Raw genomic sequence first — 13,238 nt, forward strand, 5'->3', positions numbered from 1 at the left:
ATATACTGTACACTCTGTGTACGCAAGTATCTAATATATTGTGTCACACAAGCCCAACCTTCGTTGCCTCCAATGTACCATGTATCCGCATATAGGGACGTTAATCTGTAGTAGGTTTTTTTTTCCTTCTTTTTTCTTTGTTCTAAAATTTAGTATTGCTTGTTTTTTCTTGTTGGAATAACTTCCGCATAGTGTACAGTTGGTTAGCGTTCCTTTTGGGAATAGTGCAGCAGTGAAACGAATGTGCATTTCCACTCGGTTATATTGGTGCTTTGTGTGTGCGCGTTGTGTGTGCGCTTGTGTGAGCTTGAGAGCGCACTTACCTTCCAAAGGGAATAACCCAGTAGGGCGACGGTGACGGCGGACAGGAAGAAGAGTACGGGAGTAGTGGCGGTAAGGACGGCGTCGGTGAGGTCGGGGACAGCATAGTCAACTTTACCGGGACTTTGGTTGTTATTCGATGAACTCAATGTTCCATCTGCTGGAATCGGTGGTACAAATCCATTCGCAACATCATCTAATCCTGGTACATAGCCTGGTGATATATGAGGATCACAGTTTGCGCCGTTGCATTTATTTTAGGTCCTATTCCATTGAGTGGGCGATAAATCCAAGGGATATTTAGAGATATGTATGTCAAACATATCACTGTCACCTGTCCAAGAGGGAGGATCAACAGTCTTTTCCGTTTCACCGAAGACGGAATAGGGACCAGTAGCAGAGGATTTGGTCAAATCCTGGCATTCCGCACCACTACTGTCGAGGAAGCAAAAGCCGGTTGAATGTGGATCATAGTCCCTTGGATGATTTGATGCGGGTGAATCAGGGGAGGGGGGCTCAGGGTTCTGTGGATTCATCCTGTCCAGTATGGTAGTATCACTGGATGTTCTTGTGGATGGTTCCAGTGATTTTGCTGCTGGTGCCTGGTTTGAATCTACATTATCGTCCTTAGCCACAGTACCTATGAGTTAAAATGAAGAAAAGGAAGATGGTGGAAGTATGATGAAACTGCAGTTATGTTTCGCATGGATGGTTGTGTTCGACAACACGGTTCCACCGATCGTTGACCACGGTCGGCTACACGGTTGCCCATGGCTCAGTGTCGTTGTACGGTGCATGGTTGTTTTGATCCGTCGCTGATGGGTGGCCACGGTGCGAACGGTGGTTGGCAGGTGCCACTCCGGGAAAAGACTCTCTCTGGCACCCACACAACACACACAGACAGTGTGTGTGTGTCTGCGTCTACATAGCGCGGCCGACCGATCGCTCTTCCGCTCATTCTCATTCGACGTTTGGTTTCTCTCTCTCCGTGGTGTCTCTCCCGCTCTCTTCGGAAATTGTGTATTTGTGGTGTTTTCTGTCCTCTTGTATGTGTATTGAACGGTTCTTTTGTATGTGTGCTCTCGAAATGCGTTACCGTGGGCAATAGCATCTGTGAGTGTTTGTCCTCCTCCTAAATCTTCATCGGGCGTGCAGGTTGGAGTTATAACAACACTGCCGGTGGTGAGTTGATTCTTATCCAGAGTCGCCTTACACGTTTCCTCACCTGATTGTTCGTGTGGGCCCGTGGATGTTGCATCACGTGTATCATCTGTGTTGCCTGGTGCCCCTGGCGCTGGTGGAGCAGGTGGCTCCTCCGGAGGAGGTGGTGATGGTCCCTCTGCTGGTCCTGCAGGTGCTGCTGGTAATACTGGGGATGCCGGTGCTTGTGGTGGCGATCCGGGTCGTGTGGTCGTTGTGGACCCTCCTCCGGTATCCGCAAGTTCGGGTCCTGCACTTGAGTTACCTAAGATGGGGCACGGAAGAAACATGGTAAAAAGATGATAAAAAAAAAAAACGACACAAGTGGTACAGAAAGAAGGGGCGGGACGGTGTTGGAGAGACGGGACGGCGTTAGAAGACGAAAAAGGAAGAAAGAATGGAAGGGCGAGTGGTGGGTGGGGCGGCATTTTAGCAGGGCTGCACTCGGTGTACTGGGCTACATGGTAGCAGTACAACTTTTATGTTGTCGCCGTCTGCCATCGCCGCCGCCATCGCTGCCGTCGTGCTGTGTGTTATCGCACCACTGTGACGCCACCTCGTCTACACACGTCGGCTCGAGCGAACGGTACGCTCCTCCACACTGGTCTACACTTCGTCACCACTACCGCTCCCGTCGTGGACACCGCTCATCGCCGCTGCACGGTGCGCTCGTCTACACAGTGGCCAACGCTGCCACCGGTACGCTCGTCGCGCCCGTCATGGCCGATCAACGTCAGCGAAGGGGAAGCGCTGTGCTGTTCCGTCGTGTGTGCGTGTGTTGTTCCCCGCGCGTGTGCGTTCTGGTGCTGCTATTCCCCCGCGTGCGTTGTTGTGGCCGCGTGCATGTTGTGGCCGTTGCGTTGCCGTCGTCGCCGCCGCGTGCGTGTGTTGTTGCCGTGTGCGTGTTGTGGCCGTCCATCCGTACGAACTTGTTCTAGCCGTATTGGTCGTATTCATGCCGGGGGTACTATTTGTATTCGTACTAGGCGTATTCTGTGCTACCCGTATTATTACCTTTCTGTTTTTCAATTTCCTGTTCTACTGCGACCTTGGCCTTCTCAATTACCCTTGTTGCTTCCTCCACTATCTTCTTCTCCGTGTCCTTTATTGCAGTGATTTTCGTTTCGTCCACCCGTGTCGGCTCACCCTCCTTCATCTTCCCTTTTGTATACTCCTTCCACTTTTTATTACAGTTCGCGCCCCGTTCTATATTCTCGATTCCGTGCAATATTTTCGCGTCGTACAATAACCAATCTGCTATGTCCCAATTTACCACTCCCGGTAGCCTCTCATGGCCGTGATAGCCACATGCTGTACACCTGCCGTCGATAACAGGACCCGCTACCACTCCAGCTCCATTTTTTCCTGTGCTTTGCATTTTCTTCAATGCTATCCGAGAATACTCTACACCTCTTTTCCACTGTTCTTGGTGGGGACAATATTTTTCTTTCAGTAAGTGTCCAAATATATTTGCCACTTCACATCTGAGCCTGTTCTCTTCTTCTGGGTCCATGCGCACCCTGTCCTGTGTATGCTGTGTACTCTTGTGCCACCCATTTGCAAAGGCCCATGCAACGCTCATAACTCTGCACCGTACGACATCTGCTACTGTTTGGCCCATGTAAAAATGCCCATCTGAGGAGATATCCTCCCAACCTACATTATAACAATTGGCACCAAACGCATCTGCGTGCTCTTTATATTTCTCCATATATTCCGTAAATTCCTGCAACACCTTATTCAATTTTTCCAGATGTTCTTTCTGTATTATGCGCATGAAAATAGAGGGATAGTTATGTTCACTTGTCATCTACATTGTCCCTTCCGGAGGCATTCATTCTCTTATATATGCATATGCCTTATTAACAAGTTCTTGCGTTGTCTATACCACTATATTCATCCTTGCTGCCCTTGCCTGTGCACTTTCCACTCGAACTTACATTATGTGGATGCACCACGTACACTGTCTTATGTCCCCACTGGGATAATCTCTCCCCTTGACATTCCCCTGCTGGGGCAGTCTGCACTCCTTCCTTCGGTCCGGCACGACCACCACCCTTACCACCATCACCACCAGGTGATGATGTCGTACCTCCTTGTCCGGTAGTCGTTGCCACCGGTTTCGCCGCTACTGGTGTGGCAGGGGCAGGTTTACCCATGGCGGCTTCCTGTTTCTTTTTCTTTAACATTTCTTCTATATTTCCCTCCTCCTCTGATTTCTTCACGGCTTCCTTTATGTCCTCTACGTATTCTTTTATCCCGTCCCTAACTTTCCCCATTGCTTTCTATATTTCCTCTTCCGACACTTTTATTACATAGGGGACACTTTCTGCCCCCTTGTGCCTTACTTTTACTTCACAATCTTCGCCTAACACTCCTTGCTTTCCATCATGCAACCTGGTCCTATTCCTATCCAGCCATCTCTCCATTATTCGCCATAAATCCCATTTTCCCGGGTCTCCCCTTATCCCACTGTTATGCTGCATATCCTGCTCTTCACATGTCATATTAGGCTGCTTCTTATCTCCTTCTTTCACTAGTGCTTCTGCTGCCCGAAATGCCAGGTTCCCTCCTTCCGTGTTTAAACATGTGTGACCTATTATTCTCTTCAAAAATATATTTACTAGGACACACTTCATATAGGACCCTACCTCGTCCTGCCCTTGTTCCCGATGTCCTGGGTCGGTGGCCCCTGTGCCTGTAAGGTCCCACTTCCCAGAGATTGCATGCTTGAAGTATAGCGCTCTAAGCACTAACTCGCATGTAGCTTTATCCTTTGGGTCTAATTCTTCCTCGCCCTCATTCCCCTCTTTATCGGATTTTGTAGCACATAATAGCTCTATGGCAAAATCATGGCCCGAAGTTTCCATATGTTCCTTAAACTGTGCCCATACTTCTCCTATAGTGTTCCAAAAGCGTTCCTGCAGGTAAAGCATGCATTATATGATCCTGTATATACTATATTCAACCGTTCTAGTCCTCTACCATAAAATTCTGCACACAGGTAGACGTCCCCCCTTCATATATATTTTTCCTTGTGCTTGGGAAAAAATATAGGAGCGGACAATATGCATGCTTGTACCCCTGCGTTCTCTTCGTTGTAATTAGAGGTATCCAATTTTGTTCTAATACCCTGGTGCAATAGTATTGAACCGTTCCCCCATCTCTCTGTACACATGGACGTACCTCAAATATCTTTTCATCCGTGTGTACCCCCAAATCCTGCTTCATAATGTACCAGTCCCATAAGATGGCCAAGTAGTCCGCCATGATTTGCCTATTGTTCTGTATTTAATATGTTCCTTCTTCGGATCCCCACCTGAACTCTCCACTAAATGCATATTACCCCCCAAGACTACAACTGACTTCCATAAATATGTAACTTCCTGCATACTCAGAATATTCCACGGTCTTGACTTTATCCCTTAATAGCAATACTCCTAATATAAATGCTTAACCACAGCACCGCCTTAACAACAAATATCCCGCTTAACAACAAATACCCGCCTTAACAACAAATACCCCCTTCCTACACTGTCTCTGTGCGTACACCTAAAACCGCAGTAACAACAACATCAATGCTTCTTCCGTCGTTGCCCCCCCTCGTACAAGCGATTGTCTCCGAGCAAACGTGGCCGAGTGTAAGAAGGAGGAGATTGTCTCTGCGAGCAAACGCGGCCGAGTAAGACGGATTCGACGAAGTAGCCGAGTGTAAGAAGGAGGAGATTGTCTCTCCGAGCAAACGTGGCCGAGTGTAAGACGGATTCGACGAAGTAGCCGCGTGAAGGATCCAGAGAGGGGTATCAGAGAGCGGGGCAACAGCGAGACGTGTGGCGGAGGAAGGAACACACATATTATATCGGAGGAAGGAGGGGGAATTGAGATTCACTTGGATTAGTGTAGAAGAGGTATTTGTTCTTAAGGGGGGTATTTGTTGTTAAGGGGGTATTTGTTGTTAAGGAGGGTATTGTGGTTAAGGGGGGTATTGTGGTTAAGGATTTTAGTGAAAAACAGGAGTAATATTTTAAGTATGTACAAGTTAAGGATTTGTAGTGGGATGTGTGGTTGTTTGGGTAGTATTCGCTTAATGTGAGTTTAAGTATGAATCCGAGGGAGTAACATATTATATAGTGAACATAAGGAGCTAATGGCGAAGTATTTAGGAATATTATGGAAAGAATATATTGGACATGGAATTACCGGGGTGAAGGAGGATAAGAACTTTAAAGTAAGTGCGCATATATGATGCATTATGGGAAACGAGTGAATAGTAATGTATAAGTATAGTCGGTCAGACTAAGGGAGTACACCAAAAGGGTGTATGTGCTCATATTTTCGTTTTCTATAATTATTCTACTGGAGGGAGGGACATATATATAGAAGGAGAGAGTGTAGTTATATGTACAATTATTTATAGGACGGGAAAATGGGCAACGTAGTATAGTTTATATATGGATATATAATACATGGAATACGTACAGAAACTCTTCTGGACCAATGTGACAGGCATGTGGCAGAAGTTTAAAGAGCATATGGAGGATGCCCGCGATGATGCAATGATAGAGTTAATGTGTAACACGGACCACACTAAAGATGCAGGAGGGGAGTCAGAGGACACATTCAGTGACAAAGATAAAGCTGTGTGCTGGTTAGCACTTAAAGCTTTATTTTTTAAACATGCAATTAAATTACATGTAACCACTATTGCCACCGAGCACCTGGGCAATACAGCGGCAGCAGATGGCGTCATGCCATATATGAAATGTATTTTAGTGAATATATTTATGAAGAAAATAGTCGGGGAGAAATGTTTAGACACTACTGGTGCCAGGCAGGCATTTCTCGCAGCGCAAGGATTGGTGCGGGAGGGCAAAAAAGCAGAGCCCAATATGGCATGCGAGAAGGCGGATAGGAAGGACGGGAGAAGGCAGAAGTCACAAAAAACGGAAGATTGGAATTTAGGAGAAATAATGACTCGATGGCTTCAGAGGAATATAGGGTATTTGAGGGATGGCGAGGTAGGCGTATTAGGGCAGGAATGTACGGTACAAAGAGACAAGACTGCAGAACACATAAAGCAAGAAGCGAATAAAAAAATTGAGGACCTGGGTAAAGAAATAGAGAACACAGTGAAGGAAATATTGAAGGAAATAGATAAATCCCCAGAGGGAACAAGTATGGACGATATATTGAAGCAGCTGAAGGACTCCACGTCGCCGGCTCCAACAGATAAAGATCACGTAGCACGGCCACCACCGCCTCCACCACCAAGCGGACCATCCATGCCATCATCACCAGACGGTCGGGGCAGAGAGGGAGCGGGGGAATCGGGAACTGCGCAAACCGTTAGCAAACCCGCCCCTGCAAACACACAACCGGTAAAGCCCGTCCACAGCACCTCTGCCAAACCAGTAGCGGCGACACCGCCGGACCAGGGAACGAAGAATACGGTAACGACGACGGCAACATCTGGTGGTGGTGGTAAGCCTGGTGATGCTACTCCCGGAGGAGGCAAGGAGAAGGCACCGAAGGCGAAGACCGGAACAGAGGATAATTGTGAATGGAGGAGCGTAATGGATAAAGGGCATAGCGGACTTCACGTGATGGGTAGATATAGTGTAAGTTACAATGGGAAGGAATATAGAACGAGAGAGGGAGAGGATAATTTATTAAAGGGGATTTATTAATGAGACATATGCACCTATAGAGGTATGAATGCCTTCCTTGGGAAGAATGTAAGTGACACATCAACATGCGCGTTTCTTCATTTTCCGGCCCAAAATGTAGAACGAAGAATGGACAAGAGTAAAGAATGTACTGGATGATTTTGCTACACATATGCAGAATTACGAGAAGTACATGGAACAATTAGGTGCAAATTGTAATAATGCATATTGGGAGGATTTCACAAAAGGGATATACGAGGATGGACAGAGAGTAGCCGACATGGTTAGATGTAGATTAATGTCGGGAGCATTGTGGTTTGCGAATACACAGGGAATTGATGGGAAAGGTCGGGGCAACGACGCAGAGAGGGAATCGTACGAAAGACTAAGGTGCGAGGTAGCAAACGTTTTTGGACACCTGTTGAGAACAACATACTGTCCCAAACAGAACACGTGGAAAAGAGGTATAGAGTATGCATATACAGCAATGAGAAATATGGGCAAAAATCAGGATGGAACACCAGTGGCGACCGAATTGGCTGGTCCTGTTGTGGAAAGAACGTGCAACATATGTGGGTATGAAGGTAGTAGAACGAAACCAGGAATAATAAATGGAGACATCGCACAGTTGTTAGTACAGCAAGGAATAATGGGAGAACTAACACAGATAGAGCGACAGATGCCGTGTGCGAAGGATTGGAAACAGTATATCAGGGACAGTGCAACGAAAGGGGACAGTATCAAGGACATTTTGACCGAACGGGGGATTCAGGAGGTAGAGAAAGTAAAGGAGGATATAAAGAGGAAAACAAAGCAGGTGATTGAGACAGCACAGGACAAGGTACAGCAGGAAATTGCAAAAGGTAAGTGTTCGACACGTAATAATACCAATCATACGAATATACGGTCGCTACTGATATCAACGAATATGGATGCCGCCACAACAACACAGCGATCACAAACACGCACGCGCGGTGGAACAACACACGCACACGGTGGCGAACAACAACGCCGGGACGGCGGAACAGCAACCACTGCGTTGAGTCGAGCGAGCATCGTTCACGACGGCAGCGGTAGCGGTTGCGGCGCGGACGGAGATGAGTGGCCACGGCAGCGGTCGCGGACGGCAACAAATAAAAGTGTACTACTACCATCCCATCCCGACCCTACCCGGCCGGCATCTGACCCAACCGTCCCGCCCCTTCTTTCTGTACCACTTGTGTCCTATTTTTTTTATCATCTTTCTAACATCTTTGTTCCTTATTGCAGCGGCCGCGAAACCGATTGCGACGAAAACGGAAGCACTCAAACCACAAGCCGCCAAACCGGCAGCGGTAAAACCGCCACCGAAATCACAACCACCGGAGAAGACGGAAGAGCCCCCAGCGGCACCGGCAGCACCGGCAGGATCACCAGGTCGATCAGATCAAGCAGCTGAGGACACGAGGGTACCAGCAGCAGGACCCGTACCACAACCCCCACCTGCGGCACCACCGGGCACAGGGGCAGACGGATCAGGTACACCAGGTCAGGGACCTGGACAACAACCCCCACCTGCACCAGAACCGGCACGTCCGGCAGCACCCGCTGGAGAAACCGTAGACGGAAAGGAAGAAACAAAGGACAAAACTGCAGAAGGTAAGGATCTAAAGATTGGTAGCGCCCTCGACAACGACACCAAGAACCCACCGGGGACTGGAGCCGTGTGCCCGCACGAATCGGACAATATTGATGCACTTACTTCTTGTCTGGATAAAATGGAACAGCCGAAAATCCACAGCGTGGATGACAACGACGAAACCGACCAGTATAGAGGGAAGGGCCCCGTGGGTATCCCTGGGAGTACACGTGTGATAGACATATCTAAAGGGACTTCTCCTGATATTTCAGGAGCACCCCCAGGTGCGCACTATACGACGTCAGTGAGGGAGAATCATACCAAAGGTTCCATTACTCTTACCCTTAGTTCATGGATAGGGAAAGAGACACGAAAAAAAAAAGAAACAACAACAATTTCCGGACAGAGAGGGAGAGACACCACGGAGAGAGAGAAACCAAACGTCGAATGAGAATGAGCGGAAGAGCGATCGGTCGGCCGCGCTATGTAGACGCAGACACACACACACTGTCTGTGTGTGTTGTGTGGGTGCCAGAGAGAGACTTTTCCCGCGGTGGCACCTGCCAACCACCGTTCGCACCGTGGCCAACCATGAGCGATGGACCATGGTGCCGACCGTATACACGACCGAGCATGGCGAAACCATCAGCGCCGGTATATGTGGTCAAGCAACAACGACGGACCGTGGCTAACCGTCAACCGTGGCCAGCTACCGCACAAAACTTCAGTTTCATCATGTTGACTTTTCTGCATGTCCATTCAGGCAAGGAGAAATCGGACGGCTCATCAACGCCGACAGAGCTGGATCCCAAGTCCTCCGTAGCAGCAGAGCCTGCCGCAGAAGTACCAACAAAACCAGAAGTGTCAAAAGTAACACCAGGATCAGAAGGAGCAACAGGGGTCACATCAACAGAAGTGAGTGCGCAACCGCAAGGAAAGGCAGCACCGGAGGGCGGAGAAGGAACACCTGCAGCATCAGCCCCAAAGACGGGGTCGTCCGACGACACTATAACTCCGCCCAAAGATTCCACCAGTAATGACAAAACTCAGGGTTCCGAACATCCCGCGTCTGCTGCTGGTCCAGATCCAGGTGTTGCCGTCATCGATGGCGGCAACGATGACCCACCTCCTCTCAATCCACCCAAACCAAAACCGAACCCAAACCCCGATCAAGCGGGGAGCAGTGGTGGCGAAGGAAAAGGAGGTGGTGATGTAGGTGGCACTCAACTTGTCACCCCTTCCGTTCGGCCTGGTGTTACATGGGAAGATATCAAGCCCTACACCCCCGAAATAATTCCAGCGGTGGTTGGTATTGGGATCATTGCCTTTTTCCTCTGGAAGGTAAGTATATACGGCAATCAAGGAATGCCGCATGTGCATCCGTAATATGTACCATAGCAATGTGTTCCGCAGGGGCTCCTTCATGATCATTATAACACAAATACATTTACCTCATCCGGCTTTTTTCTTTTTTTCTTTTGTAGTATTTTGCCTACCTCGCCAAACGACGACGAAAGTTTCGAACTGTTCGTGACGTGCCGTCACCGCCACTAGACGAAGAAATACTAGACCATTTACAACGCGGCGCACCACCACCCGATTACGGCTACACGATAGTTAGGGATAGGCGGCCCGGCACACTTCCCGACCGACGACGACGTCAACCACGCGTAAATCGCCGCACCATCATCGAGCTACACTTAGAAGTGCTCAACGAATGTGAAGCAGCCGAGTGGGAAAACGTCAAAGACAACTATTGGCAGATACTTGTGCAAGAGTTTATGGGGGACGGCAATGGGCATAGTGGTTCCCCGGATACTGCTATCCCAAACGAGGGTTTACCAGGAAACAATGTTCCATCCACTGAGTCCGACGGCATAGATCGATGTCCACCTAATGCAAAGGACCCAGATCGTTGGAGTTGTATGGACACCATACAGTTAGACGAGGAACAGCATTCCTATCCCTGTCCCTATTCCCCGGGGAATGAAATTCCAGCATTAGACCGCACTAAGTGGATCCCTTGGATTGAGCATAATAAGTACCTTTTACGACAGTGTACGGGAGAAACGTGGTTTTTGCAATTAAAAGCGGAATGGAAACAATATCAGCATCAATATGCGGCAAACGAAGACAACGGGCAGCGTGCACTCGGTGCGCCCGGTAATATCCCATACACGGAAAGGAAGAAATTGGACCTGTGGAAAGAATGGGTAGCGCAACAACATCGGCAAATGAGTGTACATAGAGAGGAGGTAGGCTCCAATACCTATTGGAGAATATCGAGGAGACAGCTATAGTATCAGCGGAAGGGGAACTATCCATAGTTGGGGAAACACGGGGCGCAAGGACCATATCCGAAGCGAACAACGAAGCAACCCACTTAGAAGGAGACCACGTCAGGACGGAACTGGCCCCCGCAAATATTCCACGTACCACGGTAAAGGACCCACAACAGCAGCAGGACCTACATCCGGCATTACGCAACACGGAGCAATTGACCCACAACCTGTGGATGCTCCTTCTCGCGACCGTAAATCCAAGAATGCGAGCTTGAGAGTAGTATGCATGATATGGAGTTGTATGTGGATAATTTTTTACACAACCTTTGAACAGCAAAGACAGGTATATAAATGAATAGAAAAGAAATATGACCACAATAATTCATTCTCCTTTATTAAACGGTATACAATAATGTGTTACTACGTGCACACTACTTTTTTTTCCTCTTTCCTTTTTTTTTTTTTTTCCAAAGTTCATTATTTTATATAACAATGTTGTGTACTTTTTTCTTTCCTTTGTTTTTCTCTTTTTTTCTGTGGGTTCAGCGGTCCACGAAAATTATGTTAATTCATATAATTATACCTTTTTCTTTTTTAAAAAAATTCAAAAAAAAATCACAGAATATTCATACGTTCCACTTACATTTCATGGTTATGTGTAATATGTGCACATGAAAATCTCTTTACATCACTTCATAAAACAAAGAATCAGCAAATTTTCATTTACAACCATTAAGGCACATAACATGTGTCATTAAAAATTTGTATACAAAGAGTGTATATATATGTATGTAGTACTCGCGTAATATGTATATGCTCCTGTAATTATAAGTGGTTCATTATATAAAAAAAAAAAAACACACAAAGCCTTATTTTTAACCACCTTAACCCTAACTCAGTTACCATGTGCAAAATTACCATTATAACTGAACTGTTTTTCCTTATTACAGTTATTAAATGTATTAATTAATGAAAACGCATTTGTCATTTTTTCGCAGTCCAAATAAATTTTTAAAACATTTGTTTTGTTATTTATTTTGCTATACTATGGTGGGGCGTGCCCAGAATTTTTTTTAAAATTCCGATATTTATATTAAATTATTTTTTAATTCTGTATTTACGGCAATTTTTCCTTTAGTACACAAAATAATTGTGACAAATTACTTTTATCCAACTTTCTTTTTCTTTTTTTTTTTTTTTTTTTTTTCCTTTCCCTTGGGATAAAACTTTGTACACAAATTTCTGTATAAAGAAATATTTGTAGCGGCTATGTGTTCCTTATTATTTCATATTTTCCGGTTTTTATTATTATTTTATATTATTATTATTATTATGTAAACAATACAATATCCTTTTTCTTAATTCTTTTCGTCTTCCCTTTTTATTATTTTACACAGTGAAGAAATACGGAATGATAAATTTATGCACTAATGATATATGAGTGCCCGTATAATTAATTCATTATGTTAATACTTGAAGTGGAAGGAAAAAATATTTTTTTCTTCTTATCATTTTTCATATAAAAAAAAAAAAAAAGGGTAAAAAAGGGGTTCTCTTCTTGCTCTCAATAATGCAAAACAGGGTGTAAATCACACATACGAAGGAATTATAATTATATAATCTAATAGAAGAGTACTCTTCCATTTTTCTTTTTTTTTTCTTCTTAAATTCGGAACAATTACTATATTACAGCCAACGTTATATTATGTAACAAGAAAAGTAAAGCTGCAACTATGGCTTCATATTTGTCCATAATCTTCCTTATTTTTTCCTTTGCCTTTCTTCTAATCCATGCTGCAGAAGTAAGCTATAAATCATTAATATATAAAAAAAAAAAATGCTATAAACACTTATATATCCTCATAAGTTACACTAGTAAATTGTGATTAAAGCTGCAGTTTACGTGAGAATAATATGAAACGAAATTTTTTTTTTTTTTTTTCATTTCCTCTTTTGCAGCAGCAAGTAACATTGGAAAATCCTGCGAATGGTGCGGTAAACGTGGCGGATCCTCCACAGGACAATGTACAAGTAGAAGGAACTGTGCAAACTCCTGAGGCAGGAGTAGAAGTTCCATTGCCAGGTAAAAAACCGAGGGAGGAAAATAAAGATAACAGTACGGAAAGAATGGCCTACCGGAAAAAAGAGTAG

The 13,238-nt window shown here is 45.8% G+C and overlaps 4 protein-coding genes across 4 annotated transcripts; 2 read left to right on the plus strand and 2 right to left on the minus strand.

The window, feature by feature from the left end:
- Positions 1-203: 203 nt before the first annotated feature.
- AK88_04301 (uncharacterized protein) lies at positions 204-3,800 on the minus strand (the record flags this gene model as incomplete). Its single annotated transcript, XM_012481911.1, has 6 exons — positions 204-212; positions 324-535; positions 656-961; positions 1,418-1,786; positions 2,536-3,283; positions 3,462-3,800. The coding sequence occupies 6 exons, from the start codon at positions 3,798-3,800 to the stop codon at positions 204-206; spliced, it is 1,983 nt and encodes a 660-aa protein (XP_012337334.1).
- A 6-nt stretch (positions 3,801-3,806) lies between these two features.
- On the minus strand, positions 3,807-4,791 carry AK88_04302 (uncharacterized protein; the record flags this gene model as incomplete). The annotated part of the gene is made up of 2 exons (XM_012481912.1): positions 3,807-4,442; positions 4,708-4,791. The coding sequence occupies 2 exons, from the start codon at positions 4,789-4,791 to the stop codon at positions 3,807-3,809; spliced, it is 720 nt and encodes a 239-aa protein (XP_012337335.1).
- A 1,196-nt stretch (positions 4,792-5,987) lies between these two features.
- Positions 5,988-11,105, plus strand: AK88_04303 (uncharacterized protein; the record flags this gene model as incomplete). Its single annotated transcript, XM_012481913.1, has 5 exons — positions 5,988-7,139; positions 7,309-8,050; positions 8,457-9,131; positions 9,569-10,146; positions 10,290-11,105. 5 exons carry the CDS (start codon positions 5,988-5,990, stop codon positions 11,103-11,105), a joined length of 3,963 nt encoding a protein of 1,320 aa, XP_012337336.1.
- A 1,715-nt stretch (positions 11,106-12,820) lies between these two features.
- AK88_04304 (uncharacterized protein) lies at positions 12,821-13,238 on the plus strand (the record flags this gene model as incomplete). The annotated part of the gene is made up of 2 exons (XM_012481914.1): positions 12,821-12,889; positions 13,047-13,238. 2 exons carry the CDS (start codon positions 12,821-12,823, stop codon positions 13,236-13,238), a joined length of 261 nt encoding a protein of 86 aa, XP_012337337.1.

The sequence above is a fragment of the Plasmodium fragile genome, assembly GCF_000956335.1.
Source record: "Plasmodium fragile strain nilgiri unplaced genomic scaffold supercont1.59, whole genome shotgun sequence".
Taxonomy (NCBI): Eukaryota; Apicomplexa; class Aconoidasida; order Haemosporida; family Plasmodiidae; genus Plasmodium; species Plasmodium fragile.